The sequence below is a fragment of the Rhamphochromis longiceps genome, linkage group LG2, assembly GCF_057381845.1.
Source record: "Rhamphochromis longiceps isolate RC_006_pf linkage group LG2, R_longiceps_female_GT1.1, whole genome shotgun sequence".
Classification (NCBI taxonomy): domain Eukaryota; kingdom Metazoa; phylum Chordata; class Actinopteri; order Cichliformes; family Cichlidae; genus Rhamphochromis; species Rhamphochromis longiceps.
In genome coordinates this window covers 32,139,699-32,153,533 of record NC_140558.1, presented here as the reverse complement: position 1 = coordinate 32,153,533, position 13,835 = coordinate 32,139,699, and the positions used below count along the sequence as shown (strand labels likewise).

Genomic DNA, 13,835 nt, shown 5'->3' with positions numbered 1-13,835 from the left:
GTCATTTTATGCATATTTGGACAGAGGAGCAAAAATGTACACAGTACCAGCAGCGGCTGTATGCATGGGGACAGCACTGATAGATGACAACACATCCAAGCTACCAAGTTGATGTTTAGAAGAAAATATTTGTAAAGCTCAGAAATCTTAACAAGCTAACAAGCAGTCTATCATTCATTCATATATATATATATATATATATATATATATATATATATATATACATATATATATATATATATAAAAACACCCAGCACGCCCCTGCGGGCGGTTTATCCTTCAAGCTCGGGTCCTCTACCAGAGGCCTGGGAGCTTGAGGGTCCTGCGCAGTATCTTAGCTGTTCCCAGGACTGCGCTCTTCTGGACAGAGATCTCCGATGTTGTTCCCGGGATCTGCTGGAGCCACTCGCCTAGCTTGGGAGTCACCGCACCTAGTGCTCCGATTACCACGGGGACCACCGTTACCTTCACCCTCCACATCCTCTCGAGCTCTTCTCTGAGCCCTTGGTATTTCTCCAGCTTCTCGTGTTCCTTCTTCCTGATATTGCTGTCATTCGGAACCGCTACATCGATCACTACGGCCGTCTTCTTCTGTTTGTCTACCACCACTATGTCCGGTTGGTTAGCCACCACCATTTTGTCCGTCTGTATCTGGAAGTCCCACAGGATCTTAGCTCGGTCATTCTCCACCACCCTTGGGGGCATCTCCCATTTTGACCTCGGGACTTCCAGGTTATACTCGGCACAGATGTTCCTGTACACTATGCCGGCCACTTGGTTATGGCGTTCCATGTATGCCTTGCCTGCTAGCATCTTGCACCCTGCTGTTATGTGCTGGATTGTCTCTGGGGCATCTTTACACAGCCTGCACCTGGGGTCTTGCCTGGTGTGATAGACCCCAGCCTCTATGGATCTTGTGCTCAGAGCTTGTTCTTGTGCTGCCATGATTAGTGCCTCTGTGCTGTCTTTCAGTCCAGCTTTGTCCAGCCACTGGTAGGATTTCTGGATATCAGCCACCTCCTCTATCTGCCGGTGGTACATACCGTGCAGGGGCCTGTCCTTCCATGATGGTTCCTCGTCTCCCTCCTCTTTCTTGGGTTTCTGCTGCCTGAGGTATTCACTGAGCACTCGGTCAGTTGGGGCCATCTTCCCAATGTATTCTTGGATGTTCGTTGTCTCATCCTGGACTGTGGTGCTGACACTCACCAGTCCCCGGCCCCCTTCCTTCCGCTTAGCGTACAGCCTCAGGGTGCTGGACTTGGGGTGAAACCCTCCATGCATGGTAAGGAGCTAAAAGTAAAGTAAAGTGTGCGTGTTAGTCCCCATAGGGAAATAGTTCCTCTGCATTTAACCCATTCACCCAGTGAAGCAGTGGGCAGCCGCCAGTGCAGCGCCCGGGGAGCAGTGTGTAGGGACGGTACCTTGCTCAGGGGTACCTCAGGGTAGCCGTTCAGTGGAGTCGAACCGCCGACCTTCCGATCATGGGGCCACCACTCTACCTACTGAGCTATCCCTGCCCTGAGCTTTCTTGTCTTTATGTCAGTGGCTTCTATCTCCTCCTTTGGCCAGCCTATTACCCCAGCAGGGTACCTGATCACGGGCAGGGCGTACGTGTTGATGGCCCGGATCTTGTTCTTACCATTCAGCTGACTCCTCAGGACTTGCCTGACCCTCTGCAGGTACTTGGTGGTTGCAGCTTTTCTAGTGGCCTCTTCATGGTTCCCATTCGCCTGCGGGATCCCCAAGTACTTGTAACTGTCCTCTATGTCTGGGGGGGGGGTGCTACATGAATAGGATGAGGGACCTATGGATTATATATATTTAGTATTTAGTATTTATTTATTTATTGTCATTGTCAAGAACAATGAAATTGCGTTTGGGGCTTCCATACAACCCAAAAAAAAGAAGAAAATAATAAATACCCCTTAAAACCCAAGTGTACATATTTAACCCAGTGTGACTCCAATGCAATAAGACAATCCTTAGCAATAATGTTCGTAGAAATTCAGACAAAGACCTGAGAGACATGACAAAATACAATATATATATATATATATATATATATTTAATCATTTCAAAATGGCTCATGTTTATTAGTACACACAAAACACAACTTTGTTTTTCATGTATTTGGTCACATGCCTATGCAGAAGGACTTTGAGGATGTGAAAATCAGTAGGATTCATTGTTTTGGACCCATTGATATTTGCATTAGATTTTACCAAAAGCCAAAAGCTAGAAAGTCTACAAAATAAATGGGACAGAATAGAAATACTAAAAGGGAGTCTAAGATCTGTGCAAACATTTTTTACGTTGTCACAGGTCTTAGTCTTGTTTAAAGACTAAGACCTGTGGATTTACTTTTGAGGCATTACAAAAGTCATAGTCAACAGATATTGCAATTCATTGGCTAAAGAGCCAAGACAAAAAATGAGAGAGACACAACCAAAGATTTTCAGTTTGTTAACCAAATGAACCATCCATCCGCTAATCCTTTTCAGGGTCGCTGGATCCTATCCCAGCTGTCATAGGGCAAGAGGCGACCCTGGACAGGTCGCAGGACTAACACACAGAGACAGACAACCAGTCACATTCACACCTATGGGCAATTTAGATTGTTCAATTAACCTATCCCCACAAAGTGCATGTCTTTGGAAGGAAGCCGGAGTACCCAGGGAGAACCCACACAAACACAGGGAGAACATGCAAACTCCACACAGAAAGACCCCGGCCTGATGGTAGAATTGAACTCAGGACCTTCTTGCTGTGAGGCAACAGTGCTAACCACCGTGCCACCGTGCTGCCTATATTTATACATAAAGAAGTTGGCATTAACCACAACAGAAACACTGTCACCTAAACAAAACCGACCAAAACTTTAAGCATGGAAAGATGTGATATTGTTATTTCTATGTCAAATCATCTAAGACTACAATTATTTCATTTTTAAATATTTTCTGAGATGCTGTAATGGAGCAGAACCATTAGATCATTCGTTGTGATTACACCAATGTTTACGGTACACTTCACTGATTACTGAGCTCTTGCTGTCTACACTCTTTGACAGCAGGCACTTTGATATGAAATTTGAGTATCAAAGAAGTGTTTCTGAGGAGCTCTGTCTTTTGGTAAAATAAACAGTTTAAAAAAACGTCTTTGATTAGGTCTGTCATGAGCATCTGACATATACACAATCACTCGGGATTAAATACCCGCGCCTGTGACAAAGCATTTCGCCCCTAGAGGGTGCTATAATTAAAAGCAAAGCTTCGCACACGTCTGAACAATTATAAAAAAAACCCTCAACGGGTGTAAAAAAAAAAATTCTGAATGACAATATAAAGTGAAGAAGTGAAGAAGAAAAATACAGATTAGAATCCAGATCAAAATGAAATAATCCATAATTCAATCACTGAAGTGGAAGAATTCACACACTGTATGCAAAAAGAATGAATTCTGCTGCTCATAGTTTCATACCATGAAAAATATACAACACAGACCTGGCTAATACAAAAACTAAACTAAAAAGAGTTAATTGTTTTTTAAAAAAAAAAAGGTTTGTTTTTATTTGAATACCTGTAGTGAATTGCCTAAACCTTGCATCTGGCATATGTCCTCCATACAACAAGAGACTAAAACTAAATCTATTAAAAACTAAACTAAACATTTGGAAGCAATAAACAAAACCTGAAACTAAACTGAATTAAAAACAATACGTCAATATGAAATAAAAATGAAAACTAATTAGGAAATACATAACTATATTAAGTATTGAAAGCATTTAGAGCCAGGCAACAATTCCTTTTCTTCTTCTTCTTCTTTGATGAGCAATAAAATAGGTTGTACGTAAATACAAGTATTAGACGTTACATGAATTAAGCTCAATTTCTATTTGGGTAGAGAGCATTAACAAAAATGACTATAACTGCGTTTTGTGTTTTATTTATTATTATTATTATTATTATTATTATTATTATTATTATTATTATTATTATTATTATTATTATGAAAAATGTACCTTGATACATTTTTATGATTGTTGTTTTACATGTTTGTTTGTTTGTTTTCGGGGCTTTTTGAGGACCATTTTTATCAAAACTTTTACTAAATATGACGCACATAGAGAGCATGAATTTAACATAATCTGTAGCACATACTAGAGGTAGTAATAGAGGTTTTGTTTTCGTTTCTTTTTACACACGTCGCTGTGTAATGGGCTGAAGTTCACATATCCCAGAATCCTCCGCGGGCCTCTCACCCCCTCTTAGTTTTTGCATCCGGGTCTGAACTTCCTTTTCCTCTGTGCCTAGATGCGATGAGGACCTAGGTTTTCCCGGACCTCTGAAAAATCCGAATCCATCCTTGCAAAAGGCACCACCGAACCTCGCCAAAATGACCGAGCAGATGACAGTGAGGGGGACCCTGAAGGGGCACAGTGGATGGGTCACCCAGATCGCCACTACGCCCCAGTACCCCGATATGATCCTGTCGGCGTCCCGAGGTGAGGCTTCCCCCGCCGGTTGCGCCAACATGGCTCAGATAGCATTATTAAGCTAGCTGCTGCCGCTGTAATGTGAGGCAGATACTTAAACTGGTGTGTAAGGAGCAGATAAAACATGAGTAACCACGTAATATTAGATAAAGAGGGCTCAAACTTTTACATAAAAAAGGTCCTAACTAGCTGGAAAGAAGCAGGTTAGCTAAGCTCGCTAGCGCTATCTGTCGTCATCTGTAACAGACCCGTTGATGTCCATACTTGTTAGGAGGGTTATAGCACGTTTAGTTACCTGAATAAATGTAATTATTTAGCAACAAAACCCTCCTAACCTTCGTAGACTGAGCCCGTGGATCCGAAGTTTAACAGGTGTGCATGTAGTGCTAGCAATCGATGCATGCTGATGCTTAAATTATTCGTTTCCTGAATGAATATTGGACGTTGAGACATGAAAACGTGTTGCTTTTTTTTCAGACAAGTCCATCATCATGTGGAAACTGACCCGTGATGAAACCAACTACGGTATCCCCCAGCGTTCCCTGAAGGGTCACTCTCACTTTGTGAGTGATGTTGTGATCTCCTCTGATGGACAGTTTGCCCTGTCCGGAGCCTGGGACGGGACCCTCCGCCTGTGGGATCTCACCACGTAAGTGCAGGGAGTCTTTACCCCTGGGCAGATGTTTAGAAGTACAGGTGAAAAGCCAAGTCTTCTAAATGACATTTGATTTTTTATGAATCACTTGAGTTTGAAGAGGCCTAGTTTCTCAGATCTGTTATATGCCAAAAATAGTCTTACAAATGAAGTGTTTTCTTAGTTAGTTTCAGAATATCAAATTGTTCTCTATGCCATCAGTACATGAGATCTGATACCAACAAAGCCTAAGTTGTCTAGATCAGGTCACACTGACTTTTCAGCAGTCTGATCGACCTCACGCAGACAGAACCACCACAAAGGTAATGGGGTGAAGGTCTGTACTCAGACAGGCACAGGTTCTGTCAAACCCATCACCTACCCTCTACCCTTAGTATGAGCTCAGAAAATCACACATCCATCAGCTGCTGTTACTGTATTTGCACACTGGACTCACAAAATCAAGGGGAAATGGAAGTTTGAACATAATTTAGCTGATTTTTGTTACTGTGTGGGAGCAAAGTCAGAAAACGAGAGGGGTTTTTTGCTTAACTGATTAAGGGCAAGTAGTATGGAAGAAACTGTAAGTGTAGCTGCATTCTTTGGTGATTTCACAGACTACTTGTGAACCCAAACCACATAGTTTGTCCTTTTCTTCACCTCTGGCCGTTGTGTTTTCCTTGATTTTTTTCATTTCTTTTATCACTGAAAACTCAGTTGAGCAGCAACATTGGTGTTTCTTGAATGGCCTCAAATAGCTGGCTTTTGGGTGTGTGCACCATTTCACTGCCTAAGATCTATGCTGAAAACAGTGATGGTAATAAATGTGCAGATGGTCCAGTTTTGCTGGATTGTGCATCCACAGCTTTAAAATCTTGAGTTGTATTTTTTATTTTTCAGTGTCAGTGTTCGCATTGTAAAACAAAGACACAAGAAAAACTGGTGTAGTAATTTTTTTTTCTGGCTCTTAAATTAATGTCTAGGCCTTGGACTCGTCAGTAGTATTTGGATGCAGTGGCAGCAGGCATGCATTGATTGGTTATGCTAAGGTGTGCAGTAATTTAGTTGATCTGAAATGCCTGCATATTTTTCTTCCTAGTGGTCTCACCACCCGCCGATTCGTTGGACACACAAAGGATGTTTTGAGCGTGGCTTTCTCTGCTGATAACCGCCAGATCGTGTCTGGCTCCCGGGACAAGACCATCAAGCTGTGGAACACTCTTGGAGTCTGCAAGTACACCATCCAGGTGAACTTCCATCTAATGCTCTCCTGCAGCTATCAGCCACTTCTTAATGCCTTAATATTATTTTGAACGAGACACTTAACAGTTAAAGATGCTAGCTTTAATGTAAAGCAACTAGATGGCACTTTATTGTTGACATCTACATTTTCCCCACATTGTTTGCCTGATTGTGATAAAATGATCTGGCAGATAATAAAACTTTGTTATATGGTTTGTCTGCTCGATGATTATTACAAATTTTGCATGTATTACCTGATCTCGTTGATGAGTACTATTGATGAGGGCACAAACCAAATAGCATCACGTGACGTTTTTAATACCAGCATAACTCATAATCTGGCTTTGAGAATTCACAAAGCTCTTTATTTTGCAGGATGAGGGCCACACTGAGTGGGTGTCTTGTGTTCGCTTCTCCCCCAACAGCAGCAACCCCATCATCGTCTCCTGTGGCTGGGACAAGATGGTTAAGGTATGTTACCTTTGTGGAAACTTTGTGTTGTGTGGTTTGCTCAGTGATTTAAAAACTTTTCGCATGGCTTAACTGAACTCAGTGATGAGAATTATTTATGAGAGCAAAGCTCAGATAGGCTGACACGATGGCGCTTATAACAGTGGAGGCCTAACATAGTGTGCCCCTTGCTCATAGGTGTGGAACCTGGCCAACTGCAAGCTGAAGACCAACCACATTGGTCACACTGGCTACCTGAACACAGTGACCGTGTCTCCTGATGGCTCCCTGTGTGCATCTGGTGGAAAGGTAAGGCAGAGTTTAACTGAATGTCTTTTTTTTTTTTAAATCATTTTTACTCCACTTAATAGGAGTAAATTAAAGCCTGCAGGTTTCAACTATGATGTATTCTTTACATGCATCTGTTTTAATATTGATGACACCAGAGGCTGTTACTGAGTGATTCCTGCACCTTAAAGAGATCATCATTAGTGCTGAAGATTTTTAAAAGTGACTGTTTGCTTTAAATGTTACACAAAGATGTTTGAACTGAAGGATGTCTTCTGTCTTCCACATTAGGATGGCCAGGCCATGCTGTGGGACCTGAATGAAGGCAAGCACCTCTACACCCTGGACAGCGGTGATGTGATCAACGCCCTTTGCTTCAGCCCCAACCGTTACTGGCTCTGTGCTGCCACTGGACCCAGCATTAAGATCTGGGTAAGGCTTCACACTCTGGTCTGTGTGTTTAAAAATTAAAGTTGTAAAGGGCAGTGATGTAACCTAACATGCCAGCTGTATTCTATGATGAAAACCAGAGGCTGTTTCTGAGCTCTAACCTCGTTTGTTAGTTTAATAATAAATTTTGGTGCTCAACTTCAGTCACTGTTTTATACCTGTTAGTGATCACACCACCTCTTGGTTCTTCTTTTCATGTAGGATCTGGAGGGCAAGATCATTGTGGACGAGCTGAGACAGGAAGTGATCAGCACAAACAGCAAGGCCGAACCCCCACAGTGTACTTCCCTGGCATGGTCTGCTGATGGACAGGTAAGAAAAACATATATTAAGCATGTCTGTCAGAAGAGGTGCTTTTAGTGTTTTACCCCCAGTGATTATTCCCATTCACTTTTACCTCTGATGTCCACTGGTGACAGTCCTGCAAATATGAGGGGCACTAAAAACAGTTATCTGAATATGATCGGACTATAAAACGGCAGAAATTGATGAGCGTTGACTTTATGTTCTCGGTTTCTTTACAGACCCTGTTTGCTGGCTACACTGACAACCTGATCAGAGTGTGGCAGGTCACCATTGGAACTCGATAAGAAATCCTCGTTGAAGCAACTTTAAATAAAAGACTGTTTGGAAAGAATGTGTCCCGTCTTGCTCTGAACATTGTATAATATTGGTGGTTCTCATATAAGTTGGTTAATGTAAAATTTATTCATATAGCACATTTAAAACAACTGTTGATCAAAGGGCTGTACATTTAAGATGATCAAAGGAGATGAAATTGACAAAATTTAAGAAAAGAAGCATAAAATGAGAAAATTTGAGTAAGAAATAAAACAAAATGGAATTCATTCTGGTTTAAAAGCCAACGAATAAAAGTGGGTTTTTAAACTGGTTATGAAAGTGTCTAATGTTGGGGAGGTCCTGATGTGAAGAGGGAGTTTGTTGCACATTTCAGGAGCAATCACAGCAAAGGCCAATCTCCTCTGTGCTTTAATCTGGACATATGGACAGCTAGGAGCATTTGGTCCCCAGACCTCAATGATCTTGAAGGAATTTACCAGTTGAAAAGATCAAAAAGGTACAAGGGTGCTGACCTGTGCAATCCCTTGAAAAGTTAATAGTATTAAGTCTGATTTAAGAAGGAAAAATTAGATCTAGTATAATATTTAAGTGCAAGTTTGTGGATCTCAGATCTTGTACCTTTTACTCAATTGATATCTTTAGTTAATGGTTACTTTTCAGATCATGTTACAGATGCTCCCTGAATGATAAAAGCCTCTTATCTCTGTATCTGTTTTACGAATAAGATTTCAAATATATGAAGGGTCAGGTCTACTGTTCCTACTCCCTGAGTCAAGAGAGAGAAGCAGGTCACAGAGCAGCAATGCTACAGAGTATGAAGGTTTGATGTGATCTGTATACAAAGAGGCTCAACTTTAAATATGTGCAGTAAAAGTCCTCAAATAGTCAATTAAATGCCCTTTGAAAAGCATTAATGTCTACTTTAGTAATATTTAAGTGTTGCTTTAAAGTATTTTCACTGTCATCCTGGTAGTTAAACCAGGGTGGTAAGGTGCCCCCTTATACTGTGTACCCCAATGTGACAGTCCTCCATATTTAAATTACTTTGGTTTGCAAAATCTTCGAGTCACGAAAAAAGTCTGATTATCAGATCTGCTGCTGGAATAACACTGTTAATAGTTATTGCCACGCAAAAAGGGGGCATACAAGTACAGCTATCCACGAAAAGGTTTCTTCACTGAGCTATAACATAATCTCTCACATCATGTTTATTGTGATTCTTACTATACCCTGAGATATTTGGCAAGATTTTATGTAACTAAACAGATTTAAGAGAAGCTGATACTTTTTTGACGAAGGGGGACAAATATTTATTGAACCTTTGAATTCGCGAGTTTTTACATCGTAAGAATTGTCCTGCATGCGGTGCCGTACACGTGCATCCTAGCAACAGACATACACATCCAGAAGGTGGGTCAGTGGTTTAATTGAACGAGTAATCGCAGTTTCGCTTTAAAAAAAAACATTTTTATAATGAGGCTACTCAAACTCTTCATTGCCAGCTGTTATTAATATTAAGTAAATTAATATCATAAAGATAAACGTTACAAGCGTCTGTCTGATTTGATGTTAGCGAGCGAGAGGAGATGGATGAAAGTTCACCTCTTCGTATTTATGTGGAAAGAACACTGGCCATTATTAAACCAGATGCCATCGACAAAGCTGCGGAGATAGAGAATATTATCCTCAAGTCGGGCTTCACCATCCTGCAGGTATGTTAAAGTTTCTTACGTTGGTAAATTACAAGATGAGAACTGTGGGGTGCACTTTGTTGTGTCAGGGACGAGGCTATCCAGCTGAGGATTTTTGAGGAAATAATTTATCTATTTTCTATTATAAGAAGTGTGATATCTTCGTTCATATAAATAGATTTTCTTCCTTTGCAGATATCAGTAGCGCAAAGGTTTTCCAATAAAGGGCATTAATATCCAATGCAATTCTATTTTATACAGCGTCAAATCTCAACAGCAGTAACCTCAAGGTGTTTTATTCTCTATGGTAAAGACCCTACAATCAAACGTCCTTCTTTGAGCAAGCATTTGGCAACAGTGGGAGGGAAAACTACCTTTTAACAGGAAGAAGCCTGTAGCAGAATCAGACTCAGGCAGGGGTAGACATCTGATGCAACTGGCTGGGGGTGATGGGACGAAGACAATAACTTAACAACAATAATAACAAACAATAGTTGATAATACAATCACTGGGCACTTTATTTCTAGTAAACCTGGATCCCCTTTTCCCTCAGAACCACCTGAATGTTTCATAGCATGGTTGTCGGAAACATTCCAGTTTGAGATGATTTTAGCTTTGTGACATGGCGCGTTGTCTTGCTGGAAGCAGCCATCAGAAGATGGGTATACTGTGTCATAAATCGATCGTACATCTGGTACCTGAAGTGTGCCAAGAAAATGTACCCCACACTATTACACCACCACCACCATCCTGAACCATAGATACAAAGCAGGATGGATCCATGCTTTCGTGTTGTTTATGCCAAATTATGATGCTCAGTTTATACTTCAGAAGATCTATGACTATGCATACATGCCTAAATGCATTGAGCTGCTGTGACGTGATTGGCTGATTAAATATGACAGGACAAACTATTTTTGCACATGGTAAAAGCAATTGAAGTATGCATATGCAAATAGCAAATAGCCTCAGAATACCAGCCTACTGAAATTAAACTGATCTACTGTATCTGATGTGGTTAGAGATAAATCATGACTGTGTTCACCACCATATGTGCTTTCTCTGTCATATCCAATATTTAATCCCTGCATTAGAAGCGGAAGCTGCTGCTAAGTCCAGAGCAATGCAGTGATTTCTACGCAGAGGAGTATGGAAAGCATTTCTTCCCCAGCTTGACGGCCTTCATGAGCTCTGGCCCCATCGTTGCCTTGATGCTAGCATGCGACAATGCTATCGCCCACTGGAAGTCCATCATAGGACCTGTCAACAGTGCCAAGGCCAGAGAAACCCATCCAGAGTGGTCAGTGTCATTGCTTGGGATAATGAAAAGTGGGGTGTAATTAGATTTTGAATAGAATAGAAGAAAATCAAAGACTGACATTATTACACAATATACAGTATACTGTGCAGCATGCTCACACTTTGGTGTAAAAGCACTTGAATATTTCTCTGCAAACCTGCCCCATCCTTGGACTCAGACAAATGAATAACAGTAATAATGTGTATTATTTACATGGCATTTTTTTAATATAAATTTGACTTGTATATAACTTACAGTGTTTGATTGTAATTCTGGATCTCAGCCTCAGAATTTTAGTTCACCGTGTCCTTTGACTGACCCATCATCAAGGCTTGGTATATTACTTTTATCAAAGGTATGGGTTAAAGGTCAGCTCTGTTAAAACTCATACGCAGATGTACAAATAAAGAATGCTGTACTTTTCTTCAGCCTTAGAGCAAAATATGGCACTTCTGAGCTACAAAATGCCCTTCATGGAAGCGATTCATTTCAAGCAGCTGTAAGGGAGATCAAATTCATGTTCCCAAACTGTAAGTAATTTGCACACCCACACATAATCTTCTATACATAGAGATCTTGTGCATATGCAAGTGTTTTGAATGCTTTTCATTCTTTGACCTGTGTGTTTTTTATGCAGCTATAATTGAACCCTTACCCTCAAGAGAAGAAAATGAAGAATACCTGAGCAGGTATATAAACCCAGTTCTGCTACGCGGGCTCACTGAGCTCTGCATGAACAAGCCACTCAACCCCATTGTAAGTATTAGAAGCTATACGTGTTCAGTCATTAGCCAGCTGTTTAGAGCTTTGTGAACATGGGGATTGTATGTTTGCTCCTGATAGATTTGGCTTGCAGACTGGCTCATCCAAAACAACCCAGACCAACCTCAAATATGTGAAGCAGTCGTTGTGGAAGAGGAGCAATGAGAGGCAAACAGTGGGGAAAAAGGAGCAACGAGCACAGAGTTTAATGTCTTTCTTTTTGACTGAGAAATGAATCTGTTCAACGCTATAATGAAATAAATCATATTTTCAGTCGTAAGCATCTGTTTGCTTTCTGGCATAAATCAGCAATAGACTGGTGATCTGACTAGGTTGTACTTCACCTCTTACCTAAGCCCCAGAATTTGGGTTAGAAAAATGGATGGATGGATGAAAGTTAAAAGTCTTCTTATCACTTAAATATAGACACAACTTCTTAACCTTTAACTAAATGCATCAAAAATGGCTGTGGCTCAGGAGGTAGAGTAGGTTATTTTCTCATTAAAGGCAAACAAAAGTGTTTGGTTGAATTAAGCTTTCATAAAAGAAAGAAAGCACTTTCTTACTGCTTGTAGTAAGGTTTGAACTCTCAAAGCACTTTCTAAGCATTAAGAACAATTCAATGTAAAGTTGTGTTAGTTTGTCCATTTACCTTTGAGCCTCTGAAAATGGGGGACTGCGTGTACAATTGGCTGTCATTCCTGAAGGGTCATGCAACACTTTTGCCTAACTCCCTGAAATAAAGTTGCACTGTAATTTGAATCTTGTGAGTCTGTGTTTTTAAATCTATGGTGGCGATTACTTATGAACCTAACTTTATCACGCTGGGATGAAAGGTCTGGAAATATTCTCTGTAATTTAATCTTTGAATAATTTGATTTGGGCAGCTCCTTAAACTATTTTACAGCAGGTTTGGCACTAATTGAACATACAGTGTTGTGACAAAGTATATTTTTCAAACTTATGTCCCATATATCCTCTGATAATTGTTAACCTAGGTCTACTTCCCATTGAGTTGCAGTGGTTTTAGCCCTAGCTGGGAAAATACGTGTGTCTGGTGCTGCACTTTCAAAGTCACTCGTGTGTGATCTTATGTCATTTTTTACCTTGAGATATTTAAAGAAGTCTCATTGTGAGTGAACTTGACTTTGTTGGAAGGATATGAAAGTTACTTTTAGGTAAAAGTGGCCATGTTAAATATTTCTTTTATCCTCCGTACAAAACAGTGCACCATCTGACTTGGAAGGGGGAAAGAAAGTATTCAGTATTATTGGCAATAATACTATTGGTGACTGTTTAATGTCGAAGAGCCACTCCATCTCCAACCCAGCAGGTAACACTGCTGGTCGACAAGGCAGTAGACAGCAGAGTAAATATTTGGCAGCACCAAATAACAGGACAAACAATTTTATAGGGTCTGCAAATGACGCTGTTTAAAAAGAGTGCATTTTGAAGTAGTGAACATGGTTGCACTGAATCCATCCGATAACCTGGGTCGACTGTATGAACCCAGCTGAGATCAGAATGTTACTTGTTGACAAAACACTCAATAACTTTATTTGATTTTGATGATGATGAGATGAGATAACCTTTATTTGTCAGTTGCAGGTCTTTTGCTCACAACCGAGATGACAGACCTTGCCGACCGTACATACAATACAAACATCACATTGGGGAGACAGGTCAGGCTAGGTAGCGAAGAAAAAAACATCGAAATGTGCAACACAAAAGGATAATACAGGAATGCACAGGTATCAACACACCATAACACAATAAACACAGTCAAGCAATATTTGATTTTGAGTCAGTTCTGTTGCTGTTGCTCCACTCAGATTGATTCACTATTAGTGAAAATAATAACTTATTTGTGCATTTGGGTCTGCTTATTCAGTAAGAGGGTACTTCCAATACCATTTCCTACATTTATATGCTAAGATTGTTGG

General features: G+C 40.6%; 2 protein-coding genes across 2 annotated transcripts; both read left to right on the top strand.

Moving 5' to 3' along the window:
- Positions 1–4,288: 4,288 nt before the first annotated feature.
- Positions 4,289–8,193, top strand: rack1 (receptor for activated C kinase 1). Its single transcript, XM_085423633.1, has 8 exons — positions 4,289–4,501; positions 4,970–5,141; positions 6,226–6,373; positions 6,744–6,839; positions 7,017–7,127; positions 7,398–7,538; positions 7,758–7,868; positions 8,081–8,193. The coding sequence occupies exons 1-8, from the start codon at positions 4,393–4,395 to the stop codon at positions 8,144–8,146; spliced, it is 954 nt and encodes a 317-aa protein (XP_085279759.1). The 5' UTR covers positions 4,289–4,392; the 3' UTR covers positions 8,147–8,193.
- Positions 8,194–9,516: 1,323 nt separating this feature from the next.
- Positions 9,517–13,362, top strand: nme5 (NME/NM23 family member 5). Its single transcript, XM_085423623.1, has 5 exons — positions 9,517–9,850; positions 10,925–11,130; positions 11,560–11,660; positions 11,768–11,886; positions 11,974–13,362. The coding sequence occupies exons 1-5, from the start codon at positions 9,725–9,727 to the stop codon at positions 12,055–12,057; spliced, it is 636 nt and encodes a 211-aa protein (XP_085279749.1). The 5' UTR covers positions 9,517–9,724; the 3' UTR covers positions 12,058–13,362.
- The last annotated feature ends 473 nt before the right edge of the window (positions 13,363–13,835 follow it).

Bases quoted from the DNA above. Each gene is read 5' to 3' on its own strand.
- nme5 (XM_085423623.1), top strand. From the start codon at position 9,725: ATGGATGAAAGTTCACCTCTTCGTATTTATGTGGAAAGAACACTGGCC. The intron at 9,851-10,924 runs GTATGTTAAAGT...TCCCTGCATTAG, and splicing joins CGGGCTTCACCATCCTGCAG to AAGCGGAAGCTGCTGCTAAG. The intron at 11,661-11,767 runs GTAAGTAATTTG...TTTTTTATGCAG, and splicing joins CAAATTCATGTTCCCAAACT to CTATAATTGAACCCTTACCC.
- rack1 (XM_085423633.1), top strand. From the start codon at position 4,393: ATGACCGAGCAGATGACAGTGAGGGGGACCCTGAAGGGGCACAGTGGA. The intron at 6,840-7,016 runs GTATGTTACCTT...CCTTGCTCATAG, and splicing joins GCTGGGACAAGATGGTTAAG to GTGTGGAACCTGGCCAACTG. The intron at 7,128-7,397 runs GTAAGGCAGAGT...CTTCCACATTAG, and splicing joins TGTGTGCATCTGGTGGAAAG to GATGGCCAGGCCATGCTGTG.